This window comes from Artemia sp. Qi Xiang Cuo, chromosome 10 (genome assembly GCF_049724085.1).
Source record: "Artemia sp. Qi Xiang Cuo chromosome 10, ASM4972408v1, whole genome shotgun sequence".
NCBI lineage: Eukaryota > Metazoa > Arthropoda > Branchiopoda > Anostraca > Artemiidae > Artemia > Artemia sp. Qi Xiang Cuo.
Window position 1 is genome coordinate 36,555,693 of NC_142803.1, and position 24,677 is coordinate 36,580,369.

Here is a 24,677-nt window from a genome sequence, read left to right on the forward strand (position 1 = left end):
TATGGGGGACAAGAAGTTTAATGTTTTTGCCATTGGCTCTTAGCTTTTCCACTGCCAATACAACAGAGCTCAGGACTTGTTGCTTTTGGACCTGGAGAAATGCCGATATGATAATAAAATTTGCATCTGACGTAGCAGAAATTATTTTTCTTAAAAGGAAATTCAATGGGGCAATCTTTAAGCTTATGTTCGTCTTTACAATGGGGGGTAACCATTGGGATATATTGAATATCTCATTATTTAATTTTCCAACGAGATGATACTCTTGGGTCACTGCAGTAATCAACTCGCCATCATTATGAACACCTGATCGATAATCATAGCACAATGATTGTCCTCTCAACTCCTTGTATGCCTTTGGTGTCATCATCATAAATTGTATATAGCTTGCATAGTTTGATAAATTATTGCTAGTGCTCACCATTGTTCCATTAATAAATACATTAATTTGTTTGAATAGGTTGTGTAGAATACAGTTCTCGTAGGGGAGACCGTCGGCAGCATTTGGAGTTGTATTATCTGTCTTTTTATTCACCGCAACGTTTAAATCTATAAAAGTTTATGATAAGTCAAGGGACGAGTCTTCATCGGAAAATATCTGAAAATTTTAATTTTTCAAAAGGGGTTGCTAAGAGTTAAATTGTTCATAGTAGTCATACTTGATACTGACATGAACATTTTCAGTATTGAATAGATTTAATGAGGAACTGATTGATGGATATGATTCCTTGTGGGGGAGATAAGTCATCTTAAGAGAAGAAATCCTTCTCTGATCTAACAATCTTTTTCTTCTTTTTCTTCTTCTGCTTATTGGTTTTCCTTGTTTTATTCCTCAAAGTCCTTGTTGATGTCCTTGGCTTCCCGCCTGGGTGGAGACTGATGACCGAATGACGTACGCGCATCATTTTCAGTCCCCCCCCATTTTGTCGAGATTTTAATGGATCACTAATGGCTCTTGATCAAGATCCAATATTTTCCTTAACACTTTCCTTGAAACTCTTGCCTGACCCCAGTCCTGTAGGTTAGAGGCTGCACAGTTTGATGCAGCAGGTACAAGATATTTTCTGGCAAGGGGTAGTGCAGAACGAAATAGCCTAGCAAATCAGCTACCAATACCATAGCCAGACATTTAGTACAAGCCTTGTGGTAGTCCAATCCATTGCCTAATTGACGTGGACTCAAAGTACCAACATAACAATCAATATCGGTACAAACAAATGAAATTCTCATATTGTTCATTCTAGATGATTGTACTGTCACCGACAATTGATTGAAAATGACATTTAATCACTGCTAAGCATTATGTTATTGTTAGAGGATCGCCCAATTCAGTTCTTAGTGTTAACTGATAGAGTTCCAAATATGAAGTGTTTAAAGGAACATACTAAAAATACTTTATATTATATCGATGAACAAGTTTATGACTTGTTTTTCGTTCGAGAATACGTAGGAGGGGGAAATTTGAATTACTAGCTCTCGATGTTTCCACAAAGGATTACATAGAGAAATATGCAAGAGTCCGAGGCGAAACCAGGTGGATAATCAGCAAAAATAACTTGATTCATCCCGTAATCAGCGCCAGCATTTTTCCCATTGATCATATTCTGTTTAAAGCCAAGAACGTCTCTCAGATTATCATTGAGAATAATAATTTCAGTGTCAACAGGTGAGGTAATGTAAATTCTATCATGTTTCAATTAATAATTCAAATGGAAATTGCTATTCCTACGATATGGAATTTTTCTATTGATTGTACAACAAGAATCTGTCATATAATCTTATTCAACATGTTTCAATTTGGCATGAGGATATTCGCTAGATTTAAGTGCTTCAACCCATTCATAGTCGACAAAGAGTTTCCAATCGAATAGTACAACTTTTATATCGTACACACGATCCTTTCTAAGGATCTCATAGGTATTTTTGAGAATACAGTCGACAAGAACCACTTCATACGCACAGTCAAATTTGATGTCGGGGGAGAGTTTCGTCCAAAAACCACTTGTCGTATTCAAGTTGTTGTAGAGAGGATCGGAAACATTCGACATAAAAGTTACATAGAAATCATTGAGCATTGTCAGTATCTTCAACACCGATCCAAGAATCAAAATCAGAGTTGTATCCTAGCCACCAAACAAGTAACCGTTTCTTGCCCCTGCGAGTAAGACTCTTTAATATCTTTTCAATTGGATATATTTCACTATTATTTTTAACTTTTTGTAGTTCATAGTCATAGAAGCCGCCGAAAATATCTTCAGCTTTGGTATCGCTTAAACTATAAGTTATGGGTTTAGTGTCTAGGATTTTCGCCACTTTAAAAAGTTCGGTTGATCACAAATAATTTCCCTTTTCAAAAACATAAGTTGTCCTATTAATTCTGACCGTAAAACCGGCCTTATATTCATTTTTAATATTGGTAATCCTTACATTGAAAAGCCTTTTAAGAAATGTTATAATTTTATCATTATAAGAAGGACGCAATTTTGTTGAGCCGTAGCTGGACTATAATAGGTGACGTCGTTGCTTATAAATCAACATGATTTTATCTAAATCATGAAGAAAAGCCGGTGTATTTTTCAATGTACAATATCCTGAAATTAAAAGTCGAATAGTTCTTATTAATTGTTCAGCCAATGCAGCCTTTATAGGACTATGACTATGATGGAGCAGTGTACTATGTTTCTATAGTATTTTTGCAAAATGGGGGTTAATAAATTCACTTCCGCGATCCGTTTGAATTTTTCTATACGAATCCTGTTTGAGAATACTTTCAATGGCTTGAGCAACTTCAACGCCTCTCTTTGATCGCAATGAAATTGCATATACATAGAAACTGGAAGCACCGATTGCAATTAGAATGTACTTGTACGGTGTATTGTGACGTCATTGAATCTCATTTAGAGTGAGAAGATCTGCTTTAATTACTTGCAATGGGATAAAGGATATACTTTTTCAATATTGATTGGCACGAACTCTATGATTTCTATGCAGAGTTTAACTTTATTCATTTTGTAGATAGTCTTGTAAACCTTTAGTGTGAACACCATTGACCTTAGAAAGAGTGGTAGGGTAACTTAAACTCCCCAATATACCAGTATTTTCATAAACACATATCAGAACGTCAACCATTTTGAACGTAAACACGTTGTGTAACATCCACTACCCTGTCGTGTACTGACAGTTGGTGATGGTGGTGATGATATTGATTTGATACGTCTTTGCTATTTTCTAGCTATCAGTGGTGTGCTTGTATTTTCCGAAATTGATTTAAAATCTTCTTCTTCTTCATGTTCATATTTTAATGGTGGTGGTGTTGACAATGATGCATGTTCATTTAACTTTTTTTAGAATTTGTCTATTACTAATAAGACTTTTGGGGAAGTTTAATGTATTTAGAAAGTTGTATAGATGAGTGTCAAATGATAATAGTCCTTTACGATTTGTAACCATGTCGTAGATTTAATCAAGTAAATTATAGCTCTTGCCTCGACTTATAATTCCTTTCCCTTTGCTGTTAACTGGTCTGATCTTGACCACTTTCCATGAGATAGGCTAGGAGTCGTTTATTTTGTTCTCAATATGTGTGGGGCCTTAGATTTCCAATCTTCAATACAAATGAATCCAATTCCTCCTTCTTTAACTGTGTTCCAGCAGCAGCAGCAGCAGAATCCTGCGGAGACGATTATTTTTTGCGATCAATAGCAGCAGCAGCAGCAGTGGCTCTCAAACGATAGGGCTTATGTTTGTCCAGTCAGTGTAGTGCATCTTGAAGAAAAAGCAGTTTTTTATCATCCTGAATATTCTCATTGTCAATAAATTTACTCAGATTCTCCTCAATATGTTCGATGGGTAAGAGAGTGAGTTCTATTGGAGTTTATTTATAGGGACTTGCCATACTCTAGAAAGAATCGTTTATAAATCTTACCGTTATCGGAATGAAAAGGGCGAAAAAGCTACCACCCACCTGAATAAGTCTTGTATTGTTAAAAATAATTACTTTGTTTTTATAGGCCCAATTAACTAAAATGGAAAGAATTTTATTTGCCTTCTTCTTAAAAAAATATTGACGGTGAAAATTTACCTCGGTAAAAATTAAAAAAAGTTAAGATATTAGATTAATGAAATCATTGTCAATACCATGTTTGAGTATGGCTTTCATAAGCGAGGGTTTTGAAGTGCTTAGAACTGAAAACAGATGTCTATTTTCATGTAGTTTCTTCAGTGTCATGATAGCAACTAATAGGTTTTTTTAGTGTTCACGGGGAGATATACTGTAAGTCAGCTGCCGAAAATATCTGGGAATACACGCAAATCCTTGGGTATATTTTGATTAAAATCCAAAAGAATTTACCTATGGAGCGTATTATTTTTTTTATTGTATGCTGAGAGCAGAACTATGGGGTTGCCCGAGTGGATTTTTGTATTGTGAGTTATTAGAGAGCTGGAATCACGAACAACTCTGTAGATGATATAGTAGGTGCAGTTGAACGCAAGTCTTCGCATACATTTGCTCAGATGAAAGAGATTGTGTTGAACCAGAGTAACGGAAATCTGTTCATGATGAGAGCGAAGAGTGACCAGTTTCAGCATTTCCTGGGACCATTGTATCAACAGATTCAGCCAGATCGTCAATGATCAGCCAAGAGTTTGCTTCAATAATGCTGAAAACATCAAGTCCCTGAATGAATTGTATCGGTACCAGACCCCTGGGGACAGCAATTGTTTTTATTTTATTCTATGACCCCGTCTATATACTGTAACAATAGTAGATTTTTTTCGTCTTTACCAGAGACATTTTATCGCAATTATTAAATTTTTTAGTTCAGAGTGTAGTTTCTCTTAACATTGGCGGCCCTCACAGAAACGATCTGAATGGTGTTTTAAATTGATACATGTTCCCTTCAATAGTTCACCTGGACAACTAACTGTAGACTTTAGCTGTCTAATGACTAAATAATTTCCCTACTACTACTACTTCGTTCAAGAACAATAATAAGAAGAAGAAGACGAATAAAGAATCATATTTTCTTTTATTATATGCATAAAAAAGTAACAATACTTTAAAAATACTCCATTCAAGAACAAAAAAAAATCAATAAAGAATCATATTTCTTGCATTTAAAAAAAAACAGCAGCACTTTACAGAAAAAAAAACAAAAAAAAAACAAAGAAAAATACACTTTTTAAATTTATTTATAAAAAATGCACTAAGCACTTAAAATAATATCACTTTTTTAATTTGAATGCAACTAGTACAAAAGCACAAAAAAAATCTGCTCTAAGTAAAAAAAGATAACTTTGGTAGTGGCTGGCGGTGCGCCCCCCACTGGCGGCCGGTCCCTCCGTGTCGCCAGACCCCCCCCCCCCAAAGGCCGCGAGCCCCCCCCCCAAAAAAAAAGGTTTTAGGAAAAAATTTACTGGACTTTATTCAAACCGAGACTTTCCCTATAGATAAGACATTCGGCCCGGTCTGAAGTTAAATAGTGCCCAAGGGGGAGGGTAGTCACACTGTCTTGAGAAACATAGACTTTGCCGGAAATGGTACTCATGGCAATTCTTTCTACATTTACAGTAAAGCTTTTGCAGTTGAGGGAACAAATTGCTAATAATGTGGCTCGTGGAAATGTATTTTGAACAATACGGTTCCTATAGATCTCCATGTTGAAATTCTTATCCAAATAGCGCGTGGGTACTCCTTCGCAACGTTTCTTGATTTCCTCGTCGTGTGTCTGTATAAAGTACACCTTCGGACTTACAAACATACCACTGGAAATCATGTCGCTTCCCGTTTCTGATTTAAAAAATAAAAGCTGATTTGGCGCCCGACGTTTCACTAGCTCTGGGTATAGCCAACTCCAATTGGTGTAGTTCATCCGTGAGCTGATAATTTCACCGTGCGCCAAATCATCAATCAAATTTGGGGTTTTTACTTTTAACAGTAGAGAATCCGTGTCCCCGTAGCAGACCTCTACTTGCCCCTTCTCCAGCCACTGTACCCTAGCCACATTGTAGTAGAATTCCAACATGAGCTTTTTAGAGATCTCCAAGATCGCACTGCCTGCAGCAATATTTTTATTTAATACAATGTGTTTTTTTCCTATTCAATAGTACCATGTCCGGGCCAATGATTGTGAAGGAAGTGTAATTTGGATCGGCAATAATTCGAGCACATTGTTTGGGATCGGTCACGACGTCACAACGATTTCTATTGCGAACACTCTCACACATTTTGCCGAAAGCCGAATTCAAAATGAGTTTATAAATGACTTTTTCGGCTTTCGTCTTCGCTTCAGAACGTTTCTTGACAAAGGTGTCAACAAACGTTTTTAGATATGGTTTTTGGCTAAACGGGAGCGCTCTTTGAACCTTTGTGACGTTGAAACCGTTGTTGCACATCCATTTTAAAGCCAAGTGATGTACAATAATATTTTTGTCTGCAGAAGGTCAGCAATAAGTTTTTGTTTTGAAGGTGACCAATGCAATCCGTCCACTTCGACTAAACGCCTATTGCGGGGACTCATAGAGTCCCTAGTCACAGGTCTATTGATGCACTCGAAAACAAAATCCTTTACTGAATCGTGAAGCTCAACTGGTATCTCCCCATCAATTTCAAAAAACCGTCCAACAGGTCCATTCTGCTCAAAACTGTCAATGTTGGGGAAACGTGAAGCTTGAGGGTCATTGATGTATTCATAGTCGCCACAAGGTCGCGCACAATGGAACGTGGCCGAGGGCTAGAGACAATTTATATCAATGAAAACTGCGTCGGATTTTGTCCCCGTCTTCTCTCTAGTTGGATCAGTTTTTAAGATACTGTCCCCGTGAAAACCGTATCCACCCCTCATTGACCTTTCCATGAACAGATGCTGATAAATGTCAGTGATTAGCCCGATTTTTTCCCCGCTAATTTTTAGGATGAGGTCCATTACCAGATGAGGAGATGAAAAATAATAGCCCAAATCAAGATTAAATTTCCCATAGATTTTGTCCGTATTTTACACCTAATGTCTAACAAAGTTAACACATCGCTCGATAAATGATGCTTGCAGTAGTCAAACCCATTTTTATACCCTTCCTCTGCCCACACGTTTTTAGCAAAACTTTATTCATCAGGGGTGCACCTACGATCGTGTAGACTGTCGTAAAACGATTCAATACAAGGAATAGTTTCCTCTGCAAATCTTGACGTTGAATAATGATAATCATAAGGATAGATTCCCTTGACCGTTAACAAATCATATAAATCATTTGAAAATTGTTGCTTGAGAAGGGGAAAGCGTTGCAGCCGTCATCGTTTTTCTGCACCTGAATTAATTCACTCAATGATTTGGGGAAAAACTTTAGGAATCTAAGAAGTGAAATTTATTCGTGTACTCAGCGTCCGGTTCAACCAATTTCCAAATGAATTCCAAAACGAGTAACTTTTCCGATGATTTAGGACTGATTTTTTAGGGAAAACTGGCTATCCCCATGCATCATCCACTTTTTTATTTCTTTGTAAATGTGCCATTGCTGGTAGCACATACTTCAGATCGTAGTTAGAGTTATGTATAAAAACTGGAAGAAACAGTTGTTGTTTAATTTTTAAATTACATGAATTGTGAGCCCAGCCCTGAAAGTTACTTTTTCCCGTTGAATTGGGATGAATAAGGTGGTTGTAATCCTGCACTGCGTCTTTTGAGGCAAGAACAGCTCTACAAACCCAGCAAATTGTCTCCTGTTCTAGTGCCAGTTGCTCCTTATCTGATAATGTCAATGGATAGTTGGTGTGACATGATCGTGAAATTGCACCATTTGCTGTTTTTATTAAAGATACCAATAACTTTTCCATACTACCCTCCTCATCCATAGCCAAAAAAAACTCTTCCAACTGCATTTTATTATCGGAATCGCGACGGGCATGTCGCATAGGAACACGCAACTAGTTTGTGTTCCTTGACTATATTTGGCTTTGATGGGTTCGATACCTCCACCAGTCTTCATTCAGAATCTAAAGATACTTAATCAGCTTGTTGCACGGAATTTTGGAAAATTTAAAATTTTAAAGTATCTTTGCCTTCTGCCGGCATTACTATTCGGTGATTCCCAATAATTTTGCAATGCCCCTTGTGATCCGAGAATGTTTGCTCATATCTAAATGAGGAAAGGCACATGGGGCAATAGAGACATTCTCCTTTGTTCTTGCTTTGGGATAGGAGTCGACTTATTGCTGTAACGGGGAAAAAATGATCAAAGGAATTTACATCTTTGGGGGGTTCGTAAATAACCCAAACCCAATTTTTAACATTATCCACCATCGGTGTCCTAACTGAATATAAAACCCCTTTTTTATTTGGTTTCTTTCCCCCATTTACCAATTCCGTGTCATACTGAAGAACAACCGCCCCCAACCCGAGATTTTCATTTTATTTTTCGAATACTGTTTTCTCTTTGAAAGACACCGGATACTTAACCTCTAAACATTCAAAATGTACTTTAGGGAAATTTTTTCCAATGTTACAGGCAATGCTGTTAAGATTTTTCATTGTTGAATCTTTTTTTAATGTTTTATGGGCTGCTGCTAAAAATGTGTATTTAAAGCATTGCAGTCCTGTGTCAAATTGAAACCCTGAACTCTTCCTGTAGCCGACAACTCAGGGTAGCATTTTATTTTGTCACCCAGCCCTCCCCTTAAAACAAAGTTTTTTTTAAATCTACTGAGATTCAGATCCATGTTTTCAATGTATAAAATGGTGGACCCTCTTCCCCTCTCGTTAAACGGGTTCAAAGTCAATATTAGTTTATTTACCCAGTTGAAAAAGTTCTCTCAAATTCATTTATACCAGGGTGAAAATTCTGGTTGCCAGTTGGAAAATGAAAATAAAAAATTTCCCCAGAAGTTCCCTTTTGTAAATAAACTTTTTGATTTACTGATGCTTTAATCCCCCCTTGACCCTCCCATTTCTGAATCTGAATATCAATTTTTGCTCGAATTCTGTCGATGTAGCTATGGAGAACATTCACTGGGTCTGTTAAAATAATGCTCCCGTCAATCACGTTTTCCTCGGGAGGGTTAAAATCTACCCTATATGTTTGTAAGTGACCTAGAGCAGATTCTAACAAAGAAAATTCACGTTATTCCGGGGACGTGACACTATTTTCATGTCCTGCATCCATTTTTATAAGACCCAATTCACTAATTATAAAACAATCGTCGAAAGTATCCGAAGGAACATTAGGTCAAAAAATTTGCATTGTTGTTGCTGTATCAATAAGTGGAATGGTGGGTGTTGACACAGAACTGTCAAAAGCACCACCCCCAGTCTGTTGAATTACATTGGTTAGAGATGTCCCCTAGGCCTTTTAGTACATATTCCAAGGTGTTTGGAGACAATTGATCGAGCCAGCCTGTATTGTCCTGTGACATAATTTCTTTACGAGGACCCGGTTCAGTTGCACTAGTAACATCTCCTAAATGCTCAAGCATAAATCTATCTGCCCATTCAGGGTCCTCAATCATGTCAATATCACAATTTAAGTCGTCTAGGCTAGCCATTTCCCCAAAAATATCATTAAGAAAACCCCTATGCCATTCCATATTATCCAGAACTAATGTAGGTTCGTCACTGAACTCCGTTGGTGGTGATAGAATTGGTCCAGTAAATGCTGATGTCTCATCACTCAATGGCGCTGCTATTTCATTAATTTGTAGAAAAAAGGGTTTTATTTTCTATGTGAAATAAGCATTATTTCATAAAGTTGAAAAATCATGTTCATTTTTTTCCATACCATCCCATAAAACTCAATTCCTCCCAGAATTATTTAAACTAAATACTTTTTTGCTTAAAGCATTATTTACAGAACAAATGCATAATAAATTACAAATTTTGTTAATAACACACATACGCACGCGCACACACACACACACTCACAAACACAAACACACACACACACACACACACAAACACACACACACACACACACACATGCACACACACACACACACACACACACACACACACACACACACACACGCTGAAATATTCTTACAGGTTGAAAATACGTTTCTAACCCCTATAGCCTATTCCATTAGCCTATAACGTGCTGCGGAAACAGCGTCAGATAGAACGTCTCTGAACGCGCTGCGGAAACAAATTACGTGATATTAGAATTTCTACTTCAAAAATTTTTAACTTTCTCATAGCTTTTGATGGATTAAGGTAAACAAAATACTTTAAAGATATTGAAAATCAGCATTAAAATACAATTCAGTCGATATGTATATTCAAAAAAAATTACAGCGCTCGGATCAAACATATTAAATAATGATATGGAAATATATGACATTCAATCATTACATCTATATTGAATTTGCACTATCTCAATGAATTATCGAGTAGACGCGGCGCATGCACCGCACACACACGCACACACACACACACACACACACACACCACACACACACACACTCACACATGCGCACACACTCACACACACACACACACACATGCGCACACACTCACACATGCGCACACACTCACACACAAGCGCGCACACACACACACTTCTACAGTTTTGAAAAAAATGGCGAAAAGGCTAATTCATTAATCTATAGAAAAAAGGTTGTATTTTCTATGTGAAATAGCGATTATTTTATAAAGTTCAAAAAAAAACATGTTCATTTTTTCACCCCATCCTCAAAACTCAATTCCTCCTAGAATTATTTAAACCAAATACTTGCCTCCACCCCCCCCCCTCCCACAGAAAGTTCAGAAAGACGCAAAAGAGTGCTTTCTCTGCTAATAAAAAAATGCAATATATTCAGCTATCTCTGAGGGGAGCAGAGAAATATAAAACAATGGTTGGGGGGCTGGGGATTAACATTTTAATATCTCTGACATACACTTTTACGGTGTTGAAAAATGGCGAAAAGAAAATACTTAAAAAAAAGTTGGATAGAAATAGGTAGAAGCTAGAGGTGAAAATACTCACATTTCCAAATTCAGACTGCTGTTGAGTGCCGTCCGTTTCTTGCATAGATGTGGTGGCGATGTCACTGGCTTGTACAGATGAGCTAGTGGGGCTCCCCATCATGTGAGCAACCATCCATTCTCTTTTCAGCTTTCTACCTGGCTGCATAGGAGTTGGCACTGGTGGGTTTTGGGCAGGCAGCACCGGTTTGGAATTGATGTGAGTGGCCCCCAATGGACTGCCTATCTCCACTTGTCATATTGGAGCAACGCCGTTAGTCTTAGCTATCTTTTCCAGGGGAGAGTAATTGTAGGAATCCTCTTCCTTAAAAAGAAGACAAAGTTTAGCATGAAAAAAATAATTCTCTTTTTTTTACAGAAGAGAAAAATAGTCTGCGCGAATAATCCCCCTTAAACCGCACGGAATCAGGGAACAGAGTCTCTCTCAGGCCCTGTAAAGCTATTTTAAAATGTATAAGAATTATTTATTTAACAGAAATCATCGCTTTTTGAATGGCCACCAATTAAAGAAAAAATCACACAGAATGTGACATCGTTCCATCTTGCCCCCTATCAATTCTGAGTTTCCGGCTAGAATTAGACAAATCCCCCCCCCCACCGTCTTAATCACCAAGCTTTTGTTTTCAGATACGACACGTTTTGAAGTTTGGTTCCAAAAAAGGACCCTTTTCTGTAATTATAAACACATATGGTTTTAATCTCTGTGATAGCATGAGCGTGCCGAAGCCTGTTCTCCTAAAGTGACCGTTTCTTGTAACACAGAAGCTTCTATTTAGATCGGAAAAATATTTTTGATAACTGGAAAAAAGGTCATTTTTTTTGAACGAAATAGCTATTTCTACAGAGGAGGGTGGGGGTGGTTTTTGTTTACATAGAGGAAAAAAGCTTTCTTTGCGTTTTCTAACGAGTATACTATTGTATGGGTTTTTATTGTTGGGGGTGGGGGGAGGGGGGGCTAAGTCCCCCTGAAATTTGAATTTATCTGGAAAAAAAGATTTTTTTATCTGGAAATACATGCTTTTTATCTAAGAAATTCAGTAAACTATACTCACATTGACAAATGAAATATCCATTGTTTTCAAAGTTAATAAAATTCAGTGTACTATGTTCAATATGCTAAAACATAATGGAAATTAAATTGTAATGCATGAACATTTTATACGGAGTTTCAATGACGAATTGTTAAGCAGTTCTCTGATTGGCTGCCTAAAAAACAGGTGTCAGCTCGAAAAAACCAGTCTGGTTGAAAAACTTTGAGTTGAAAAAAATTTGTGCTGGGAATCCCCCGTTCATACTGCTATCTTTTTTGCAATGTTTAGGAACAGGAGGGGAATCCCCACTCGTTTGGACTGGTACCAACCGGGCATAAGCAAATAGCACGTAGTTTCATGACGTGTTTAATCACGTGTAGAGATCCCATAGAATAACAATGGAAGGAACATAGAATAGCATGCAAGGGAACATAAACCCTTAGAATAACATGGGAGGGAACATAGAATAGCATGGAAGGGAACATAAGCCCTTAAAATAGCATGGGAGGGAACATAAGCCCTTGTAATAGCATAGAAAGGAACATAAGCTCCTAGAATAGCATGGGAGGGAACATAATCCACCCAAATCCATAAGTACATGCTCTGGAAAGACACCAAGGAACATAAGGCAAGCAAATCCATAAGTACATGATCTAGAAATGTTTTTCCTATATGTGTAAGCAAATAACATGGAGATTCCTATATGTGTCTGCAACTTCAATAGATACTTACTACTAATAAGCTTTCAAATGGGGATAAATCCATTTATTTAGACAGTGAAAAAAATATATTTTTTCACTGATGTAACTGTCTAAATAAATGGATTTATCCCCATTTGAAAGGTTATCTGTTCGTCATAGAAAGGCGGTGTGGTCTAAGGAAACAGCAATTAATTAAAGATGTTACGTCGAAAAAAGAATCAGCAATAAAAGTGAATTCTTTTTATATGTCAATTGTGATCAAAATTCCGTTTTCAGTCTTGTGTAAAGTATTTAACATCAATTCGAGAAGCATTTCCGGGTATCTCCTTTCCTAGTTAGTTGGGCATTTATGCGTCAACGATAGCGGTCCAGGGGGGAGCTCTTGGGACTAAAAGCTAGTCGTGGGAAAGGGGTCGTTCCCAGGGCTGGAACTTCCGTTCCAGGAAAGTTACATTCTTCGCTCATTTCAAAAGGCAGTCCATCTCTCGCCTTCGTCGTAGTTAGTTGTTCTTGTGCTACCTTATTTTCTCTATGTGTATTCTCACGTTATTTAATAAAGACCATGTACCAACGTTTATCGTCTATCTTTGGAATTTATGTAAACCATCACATCTGCCAATATAAAAGGGCATATAGAAAGAACCTAAATAGAGGTTTACAGAGTGGTGGCAAGCGGTTAAGACTAGTGGAGCATATATCACTAGTGGAAAACCTCCAAGTGACATTTGAGTGACCGTTATAAGTATTTAGGACATCTTACGCTAAATACTGGCAACATATTGAAGAGCTATTTCGCCCGCTACCAAAAATGCTTGTGATATTGAGCCGCAAATACTACAAAAGACTGATAAAAAGGCATCGAAATGTTACGAGGTATTGAACTTTTTTCTATTCAAAGCGCCTTCTTGAGAAACACTTTCTTTTAAATGAACATTTTGAAATAGGCTGTTACACAATGCCCAATATGGATTTCCTCGCGATAGCTTCTACATACTAATTCAAATTTCTACAACTGAGAGTCTCCGGTTGATTTCTACCTTCACTTAGCGATTCTACGTTTGGTGTTTTTTTTTACCTGATTTTATAAAGTCGAAGTGTGATCTACATTTGACAGTTTCCAAACAAAATTTAACATTGTGAATTCGATAATCGAAAATTAATTCTCAATTGTGACTCCAATTGACGCTAGTGATTTAATTGAGACCAACTGCAATTGGATGTAAGACAGACGACCTTTCGTAAGTGATTTAGCACGACTAAACAACCCAGTAAATTTTATTAGACCCTTCTTGTTAAAGGTGAAGTTTATTGCCCAAAATCTGTCGTCCGTAATTAAAGAGCTGTGTTTAAAACAAATATTTAAATTTTTAGAATAACTGCTTTTCAAATTTTAATCTCAATATGTCAGTTTTTATTCCTATTCTCGATCCGGCGGAAACTGGATATAACAAAAAGGTTGCTTTTGATTTTGTAAAACAGTGGAGGGGAAATGGCATATTTTCACCTCTTTTATTTGACCCAAATGATCCTGATTTCGATCAAGATGAACTTTATGATTACCTTCAAAAGATCAAGGCATGGGTCCCAACAAACCCTCCAACTCCCCTGAGCACCACCCCAATTAATCCTCCAATAGAACAGCCTCAACAGTCCCAAGTAATAGGATCGCTAATTGACCCTTTTTTTTAGTAATAACGCCACTCACAAAGTCAGAAAGTGGAAAAATAATTAAGTTTGTTACAAAATTTGTTACAAAGTTACAAAAATTGAGTTTGTTGCAAAGTTAAAAAAAATTTCAGTTGTTGTTAAATTGGTCTGATTCAAAAGCTTTGCGTCATTTTTGGCCCATGGTTTGTTTCGCTCCTTTTTTTTGGGAATCTGGATCCCACGATTATAAATTTGTCAAGTTTAAAAGGTGGATTACTTGTAGTATATACCCCAGGCAAAATAATAGGCAACATGGTTGCAGAGTTTGTAGGCGTGGCTCAATTTAAGGAAAAGGGTATATCTATTCTATAGAAGGATGCAAAAGATTAGGAAGGTCATTTAGGGTGTCCTTAGAAGCCAGGGATGATGGTGTAGTTCTTGGAAGATTTGCTCTAAATTTATTCAAGGAGTGGATCAGACCGTCATACAAACGGTATTTGTTAGAGAATAGTGCAGAATTTTTTTTTTGTTTAGGTGATGCGTATAAGGTTGCAAAACAATATGAACAGATGGAACAGATAGTGGGGAAAGGAGAAACGTCTTCTTTTTCCGATGAATTTCTTTCTGCGCTGACGAGGGTGAAATTTGGACTCAATGCTAATGAGAAGGCACTGCGAGATGGTACTGAGTCCTCGCAGGGTGGTTTGGCTACCCAGGAAAAGGGAGCTGGTTTTTATGTCCCGTGGGATGGTACTGATGCCTCACGGGATGGTTTTTTTTGTTGCACTGCGCGATGGTAGTGATTCCTCCCAGGGCGGTTTGGCTACCCAGGAAAAGGGAGCGGGTTTTGAGGTCCCGTGGGATGGTACTGATGCCTCACGGGATGGGTTTTTTGTTGCACTGCGAGATGGTACTGATTCCTCGCAGGGCGGTTTGGCTACCCAGGAAAAGGGAGCTGGTTTTAAGGTCACGTGGGATGGTACTGATGCCTCACGGGATGTTTTTGTTGTTGCACTGAGAGATGGTACTGATTCCTCGCAGGGCGGTTTGGCTACCCAGGAAAAGGGAGCTGGTTTTGAGGTCCCGTGGGATGGTACTGATGCTTCAAAGGATGTTTTTTTTTTGTTGCACTGCGTGATGGTACTGATGCCTCGCAGGGCGGTTTGGCTACCCAGGTAGAGGAAGCTGGTTGTAATATCTCGCGAGATGAGGTTGATGCCTCACGGGATGGTTTTAATGCGTAGCGCTAATAGTTATGTAGAGATATTAACAGTAGTACTGCCATTTGTCGAACCACAAGTTAGTAGAGAAAAACCAAATAGGTCTAAACCGAGGCGTTCCGCAGCAATAAAACCCCGAGGATTTTATTGGGAATAATATCTTAACGTCATTGCAGCATGGTATGATTTTTAAAGTTTCTGCAATTTCATTTATTTGTCGCTGGTATTTTCAGGATTAATTAGCCTTTCCCGGTCATTCCTTTTGCCCTAATTCAAAGTTTATACATAATCCCAAGTTTCCTTGTCCTCATCAAATTCAGGGGTATGGGGAACAAGTCTATTTTAAAGTATACAAAGAAAAATGAAGTGTTAAAATATCCAGTTTCCGACTACTGTTGTTAGTGTGGTTCGTTTATACTATGTAAGTTTTTACTTATGCAAGTATTGTGTAGTGTTTATATTATGTAATTGTTTACTAGTTCATGCTGTAGAATGTTAGTAGGAGAGAAGTGAATAATTTGGGAAGGGAATGTTTTGAATTTAATTAAAGTTTGGGGGTTTAATGAGAAGGGGATAAGCCAAATTTGGGAAATTTAACTTAAAACAGGGGGGAGAATCTGTAAAGTATTTAACATCAATTCGAGAAGCATTTCCGGGTATCTCCTTTCCTAGTTAGTTGGGCATTTATGCGTCAACGATAGCGGTCCAGGGGGGAGCTCTTGGGACTAAAAGCTAGTCGTGGGAAAGGGGTCGTTCCCAGGGCTGGAACTTCCGTTCCAGGAAAGTTACATTCTTCGCTCATTTCTAAAGGCAGTCCATCTCTCGCCTTCGTCGTAGTTAGTTGTTCTTGTGCTACCTTATTTTCTCTATGTGTATTCTCACGTTATTTAATAAAGACCATGTACCAACGTTTATCGTCTATCTTTGGAATTTACGTAAACCATCACATCTGCCAATATAAAAGGGCATATAGAAAGAACTTAAATAGAGGTTTACACTTGGTTACTATTGACCCGAGTCGCTCCTTGCTTACAGTCGTTTCCACAGTTTGATAAGATGTTCTTGTTATAAATAATTTTATTGTAACCTGTTGATTCTGTTCAGTTTAATTTGAGTATTGAAAAAAAGAGTGTCAGTTTGACAGTTGGATCGTAAGCTTTAACTTAGTTTTCTTTCGCTATTTTGTAAAAACCATTTAAAGATGTGAAGTTATAAGGATTTTTACATTACCTTATTATATATATATATATATATATATATATATATATATATATATATATATATATATATATATATATATATATATATACATTACATTACCATTATTACATATATATATATATTACATTACCATTATATGTATATGTTATATAGTATATTTTATATTTATATTTTACATGCCCATTATAAAATCGGAATGCAGTGAAGGGAAGCTTGATTATCGTGAGCTGAAGCTGTCAGCTTTGTCGAAGATATATCCCAAAGAAAGGGGGAATATCATGACAGTGGTGTTCTTTTGCCAACTTATGGCTTGGCAAACATAGAGGCAGAGGCTAAAGACATTTTACCGTATAATAGGACATAGATTATGGGTGAGTTTTTTGATCGCAGTAAATGGGGCTTCCTTTATCGGAGCCTTAACAGCGCCGTACGGTAATAGCCTATGTGTTGAAGTGTGGTACCCACATTTACCAATCTTAGTAGGTAGTGGTGCTAGTAGATGGCACAGCAAAATTGACTGAATGAAACTTTTGTGAAAGACCTAAATTCAAAATTAGCAACCCGATACGGTACATCAAATTTTTAACAACCGCTCAACCCTCAGTTTCGTCGTTTTGCATAATATGTGACGAATTGACAGGACATTATACTTTCTTTTTTTTTGCTACACTTGCCCAATAAGAGGGGGGAATACCCGGGAACCAAGGTTCAGAGAGGCTTTGTATGTGTTTCAATAACGATTTTTTAGATTTGGCTGTTAGAACTTTCAGCATACAATTACAATTAGAAAAACATGAGTTAAAATCGTAGATGCAATAATTTTATATAATAGAAACAAGTAAGAATTGGCACGGATCCCACAAATATGATTGTCTACAGTGTCTACATAGTCTACATTTCTTTCACTTGTACCACTTGTTGAGGAAGCTCTGCAGCGTTGTTCACTGCCGTGCTTCTGGGTTGCAAAAAACTTTTAAAAACGCAGCACAATTTGCTTATATTCATTTTTTTACGTTTTGCCTCTCGACTAAAAAATGGAGAAGGCTCAAATCACGTAACAGCTTATTTACAGAACTATTTGTTTCAAGGACAAAGTTTCTAACTTTGTTATACACGTCAGAGAGCAGTATCAGAAAAGAATAAAATGTTGACGTTCTTATAGTAGGGTAATAAGAGACTGAATTAAACAATGAAATGCATTTTTTAGAATCGAGCCAGGAAAGATGTGTTTGAGCTAGGAAAGATGTGTCTGAGCTTTCTAAAACTTCCAAGATTCCTGATGTCTTCATTTTATTTAGACTAATATGCTGCATAAAGCAGAGAAATTCATCAAGTTGAGGGTAATTTTAGTTTCATCCACAAGTGTGACTATAATACTGCCCGGGCGTAACAGTTACCTCTTGTTATATTCCTCTGATTTCGATTGCCTCGCGCTACATAAATGCAGCTTTCTGGAATGGTCTATAATCTAAGCCATGATCTAATAATATGTTCTTCCTTTATTGCTTCATCCTTTTCGTCCCCACCCCATTATTGTTGCCTTCTGTTCAATTGCAGAACAGAAAGACTCTCAATTGAAATGATGCAACGTCAATGAAAGTCTTGGCTAGTTTTCGAAAACGGGAATTAAGAAATGACAATAGGCCTATACTCTTAAGCTTCTTTTTACATTCCTCCTCAACCCCTTCAACTATTACCTAATACTGTGGTATTAGTTCTTATGAGTATTAATTTAAAAAAAAAAGTTTTTCCGAGGGAAGTAAAGAGCGAAGTTGAAACTTAAAACCACAGTATATGTAATAGCAGTATGATCTTTCCCTATCTCACCCATTATAAAAACCCGGACCGAGGTGCGATTGCTCCAGAGAATGTATAAACCGGTATAAAAATAAGTAACATTACATCTTTTCACGGGTAAATAAGTCAGATCTCTCTTGAATATGATGCTTGGCTTCAACGTTGTAACACTAATTTTAAAGAAACAAATTTCAAATTAATTTATTCCAATACATATATGAAAATCGGTAATTAGTAGTGCAATGTTATTATTAGATGTTTTTAGGAATTAAAAGTATGTTTCGAAGTCTCGAGTGGGTTTCAAAGGTATTTTGAGAAAGTTTCTGCCAAAATACGTGTTCCAGGGTAATTGGACCGCTGATGGCAGATCAAATGAGAGGAGCTGTTTGTACGCGCCGATATATACACACATATATATATATATATATATATATATATATATATATATATATATATATATATATATATATATATATATATATATATATATATATATATATATATATATATATATATATATATATATATATATATATATATATATATATATATATATATATATATATATATATATATAGTGTAGTGTGTGTGTGTGTGTATATATATATATATATATATATATATATATATATATATATATATATATATATATATATATATATATATATATATATATATATATATATATATATATATATATATTGTTTTTGTTTTTGTTTTTTTTTTTTATATATATATATATATATATATATATATATATATATATATATATATATATATATATATATATATATATATATATATATATATATATATATATATATATATATATATATATATATATATATATATATATATATATATATATATATAGAAAACTAAATGGCATATTAAACTTGAGATCAGTAGAAATAGAAGCCTACGATAACTCAAACTCAAAACGACCAGAAATTATTATTAAAGAATAAAAAAGGAAAGGTGAATAATTGGTATGGCTGTAACACTGCATATAAATTTATATAAATGTATATATAGTGGGCTGTAATAATGCAAAAGGTAAATGTAACATTGGTTTAAGAATGGAAAGAAGTTTTATCAATTTTTTCTCAAAGGGAAATTACGTGGTGGGCATGAATGTAGACTTGCAGCTAAATTAAATATAGTCACTTCCACTTTTCACATATGTTTATTGATATTGGTTTGATTTTTATTGTCTTTAGTACTGAGGAGCTCATTAAGGAGATAATCAAACATAAGTTTTAAAAAATTTTGCCCCTTTGTTCAAAAAAAGAAATAATCAAATATTTAAACTACTAAAACTAAAATAATTACTTGCTAGTTTATTTCCCTTGATAGGTACGTCTCTCGATTTCCCGATTTTTAAATTTTACTTCGTAATATGCACGTGTGCGCAAAAAAAAATCTTATAAATTGTTCAAGGGGGAAGTCCTCGCAGCCAGTTTCCCAATTCAGGTCTTTGCACTCAAGCCAAATTCGATTGGTTAGTCCCGGTTTCCAGCAGGATAATTAGAATAATTAGAACTCAAGTCCTAAAATTGGTCTCAAACAGGTACCCTTATCGATATCTTAATTCACAAAGGGCAAAGATTTTAAAACAGAGTTGTTTATTGTTCGAAGTTCAGGAAAGGTCTACCAATTTTATACTAAAAAATTGATTGAAAACGAAACTAGCTCTTATCTAGAAAATAAATATCACGACGTGAAAAAAAATGATCAACCATCCAGTGGTGTATCCAGAGGGGGGGCGAGGGGTGCCCCCTAAAGTAGTCTAAAGTAGTGTAATTTACCTAATTAACGCAAGTTTGCATTAATTAAACTTGCTACTAACATAAGTTTATCGGATCAACGTATTTTTCCCCCCTAAAAAATCCTGGATCCGCCCCTGAACCATCACACCTATTCCACCAGTTATTAGAAGAAAATAATCCTTATTTTCACAAATTTCATCAACCCCCTCCCCCTTTTTATAAAATCCTACATAGGCCAATCAGTTGAGTCCACTGTATATTAATAATAGATTAAGTCATAATTTGTATATAAATTAAGTCATACCTGTGAGATGGGACAGTTGCAAACCACATGGCCGGCTAACCACCAAGTTTTTTTCTGCTTTCGCAATTACAAATAATGCACTTTGTAACCATTTCTCATTGATTGACGAATCACACTAACCCATAAGTGCAGAAATAAGTGGGAGGAGCTTTTTGTTCGCACCGAGAATGAAGAGCCAGAAATCATCTGCGATAAACTTACTACCTAATTATATAAACTGTGCTTAAAACGGACAAAATTATTACTTCACAGCCTATTTAATATATATTAATATAACTAGTACAAATAAACCAACTAATTATGTTTCCCTATGCTTTTATGATTATACAAAACTAGCGCTTTACTAAAAACACAAAAGTCAAGTATAAAAAACAGGATTATTGATTTAAGAGTCAAAAGTGAATATGAAGCCTGACAATACTAAACGAATCTATAAAGCTTTTCTTAGTTTAACACCAGTTGTGACATTAGGAACTTTCATCACACAATAAAATTATCTTAAAAACACAAGTGTAAAACTAAATATTTTTTAGTAAACACGAAGTAATTGAACGACAAGCATAAATATTGGATTGACTTATCAAGCAGCATTTTGCTCTCACCAGCTATAATACCAATAGTGGGTAATATACAGTGTTAAATTGTAAGAAATATGGTTTAGTGTCACTTGAAATGAAGATCAAATAAGACATAATATGAACTCTGGAAATCCGATTATTTTTCTCTATACAGAGTGAATTTCAAGCTATGATACAATTTCTAAAGCTAGTTTATAGTCCTAATGCTATCAAGATGGCCTTAATTTGAGCTTGTGTAAAAACTAATCATGATATGTCCTTTTAAGAACCATAACAAGAGCCAGTCATTGAACTGACCCATTGTGCAGAAGTGATACCAAATTAAACGTAAAAAAAATAAAGAAAATCCTTAAATGGATTGTTGCTTTATATTAAAAGGGATTGATCCTAAAAATGTCCTTAATTAGTTTGCTTTTACTGTACCAAAACTCCTATATTATTTTGTGTTTTCAGTAAAGAGCTTGTTTTGTATAATCATAAAAGCATAGGGAAACATAATTAGTTGGTTTCTTTGTACTACTTATATTAATATATATTAAATAGGCTGTGACGTAATAATTTTTGTCCGTTTTAAGTTTGAACTTTGCTCTTTACTTCCCTCGGAAAAGCTTCTTTTTTTTAATTAATCTTTGTTCGTTTTTGATTAAATTTAATGTAGAAACAATGCTGCCATGATCTTCTTTATTTATCCGTAATGATATATGTTCGTTTCAAGTTTTAATGTCATTTCTTAGTTTCAGTTTAAAACTTATTTTTACAATAATTTCTAATTATCACATATCTAGGGGAGATAAGACATCGCAAAACTATACTGCAAACAACCTTGACAGCTAAGAAAAGTTTTAGTCTATAACAAAGTTTATTATCAATACTTTGCAAGACACTACATGTTTTTCAGGAACATTTGTATTTTGATGAACAAAAAACTGTTTTTCTCGGCCGACTTCACCTGAAAAAGCCTTGATAAAGACAGGGATTAATAAATCCCCTTCTGACTATCAAAAACCAGAAGGCTTCAGTAACAAAAGCTAGCTTTTTAACAGTCAATTTAAAAGCTGGTGTTTATAATTAAATGCTGTTTAAAAATTTGACCTAGTGGCACTTTGCAATCAAACGCACTGTCATCGGCTTTCCCAACCTATATAAATGAAAAAATTGCTCTCGCTCTTGAAACAACCAAGAACGGGTGTATTCAGAGTCAGGTCAAGAGCAGAAACTAAGGGGGCAAGAACGACCCTTCCTTCAAATTACCGCCGTTAGAACTAGCACACAGGCTTCATCACAGAGTGAAGTTTGAAGGTTCAATTCAAAACTGTTGATCAATGAAGCTTAATTTTTGGTAGATGTTTTTAGTTGAAAAGTTTTTAGTTTTAGCTAATTTGTTTTCACAATAATCTTTTACTTTGAAAATAACTAATTGATCTACGAAGCTTACTAAGAGGCTCTAGATGGGGAGTATATATGACGTTAACTTATAAACCTCCAGTTAAGGGCTTTAGGCCATAATTATTGCAATGGTACAGTTTTATGCTTCCAAACTCTTCTACTTAAGAAGTGGTACCAAAAGTGCCGTTTTTAGTGCTAGCCTATATGGCACTTCTGGATGGTAAAATTGATAAAAAGCACGTAGATATGAGTAATAAGTAAAATCTGTCTTCCCGGGGTAAACCTTAAAAATTAGTGCATCAGGATTACAGAAATAATGGATTTTCTGAAAATTAGTCGTAAGAAGATGCAAACCATGATTGAAAAAAAAAATTCAAGCTGGAATCGAAGGCATGAAAATCTAATTTGAAATCCAGCGCTGTACTGACAGAACCACGCCTCTAATAATGTAATTTAATATATTAGTGTTTGTAGGACTTTAATTGTGTAGCTTATTAAGGGGGACTGGAGGAGGAAGTTGCAGGAGGTGTTCTTGCCAAACCTCCAGTTAAGGGTTTCGGACCATAATTATTCAAATAATACCATTTTATGATTCTAAGATTTTCCACTTCAGAAGAGGAACCAAAAGTGTTATTTTCAGTACTATATCTCACCTATGACTGATAGTATTGATAAGAATCAAGTAAATATATGTCTAAGTTTTCAAAAGAGCCGTTAAATATCATTCTAAAATGATCTGGTAGCCCATTAGCCCTAGCTTTTCTACTTGAGACATAACACCTAAAGTCCCATTTTTAGTGCTATTTGAAACTAGCAGATCATGGAACTTGTAAGAGAGGTGCATATGTTAATAATATTTTTTATATAATCTATCAAAAATCCATCTAAAATGTTCTAGTAACCAACTAACACGACTCTTTAAGGTATGGCATAAAGGGCCTTTGTTCGTGCCATGCAACATTTTCACACTGCAGTACTTATATAAACCATGTACATGTGTGAAATAGCTTTTGAATGAGCTCTTAAGTATCTCTATGATGTTTTAGTAACCCGCTAGGCTTGGAATAAAGAAGAAACAACGACCGTTTTAACATTTTTTAACTTTTAGTTACTATGCGCTGTGGTCTGCTCTTTACCAGGTTGCAGCTAATGCTTCAACCATCACAAAGAGTTCAATGCAAATTCTCCTCAGAAACTAGTTAACATTAAAATCTGTGAAATCTAATAGACGGTAGAATTTTTAAAAATCTAGTAAATATAAGCAATAGCTTATATTTGAGCCGTTAAACATCTATCTACGGCGGTGGGGTAGCCTCCTAATGTTTCAGTAGCTTACTGATGAGCAGACGATTTATGAAACTTACTAAGGGGGCTGGGAGGGGACAGTACGGGAGGGGTTCTTGTGAACCTCCAGTTAAGGGTTCTGGAACATAGCTATTACAATGATACCTGTTTTGTACTTCAGAGCTTTTCCACTTAAGAAGTGGCGACATAAGTTTTGTTTTCACTGCTATATCGCACTTATGATTAAAAAATTGAAAAAAACACGTAGGCCTATATAAGAGCAATAGCTTTCAAATGAGTCATTAAACATCACTTTTATAAGTTCTACTAGCCCAATAGCCCCATACTGTAAAAAAAAATTGTTTGAGATTCAAAAAAAATTGTTTGTATTGTTTATCAACAACAAAATTGGAATTTCAACAGCTGAAACTGAATATTGGAGACCATTTTGGAATTCCATGGTTATTATTGAATTTCCAATTTGTTGAGAAACAAAATTTTAGAATTTCCATACCTGAATTGAATTTTCAGTTTGCCGAAAAAACAACATGTTGGATTTTAAGATCCTTGTTGGATTTCCATCTTGTTTGCTGGATTTCCCGTTCTTTTATTGTATTTCCATCACTAGCGTTGTTCAATTTCCTAGGTCTACAATCTAATATCCAATTCTCAGGATTCAGTTGCCCTTTCTTCTTTCCGAAGCATCAAAAAATACCAAAAAAATAATCTCGTTTATTTTACAAGAACAGAAAATTACAACAAAAAATTT

General features: G+C 35.7%; 1 protein-coding gene across 5 annotated transcripts in view; it reads left to right on the forward strand.

Annotated features, from left to right (window-relative positions):
• The window catches only part of LOC148947711 (calcium/calmodulin-dependent protein kinase kinase 2-like), a 404,349-nt gene that overhangs the window by 350,272 nt on the left and 29,400 nt on the right, over nt 1–24,677 (forward strand). For 3 of the 5 annotated variants that reach the window (XM_089096214.1, XM_089096217.1, XM_089096215.1), the window contains one exon: nt 16,993–17,139. The exons of the other annotated variants lie outside the window; for them this stretch is intronic. In XM_089096214.1, the coding sequence (XP_088952340.1) occupies nt 16,993–17,113 (121 nt within the window). In that variant the 3' untranslated portion in view covers nt 17,114–17,139. Of the gene's footprint in view, nt 1–16,992; nt 17,140–24,677 lie in introns of those variants that run through there. 5 annotated transcript variants of the gene reach the window in all.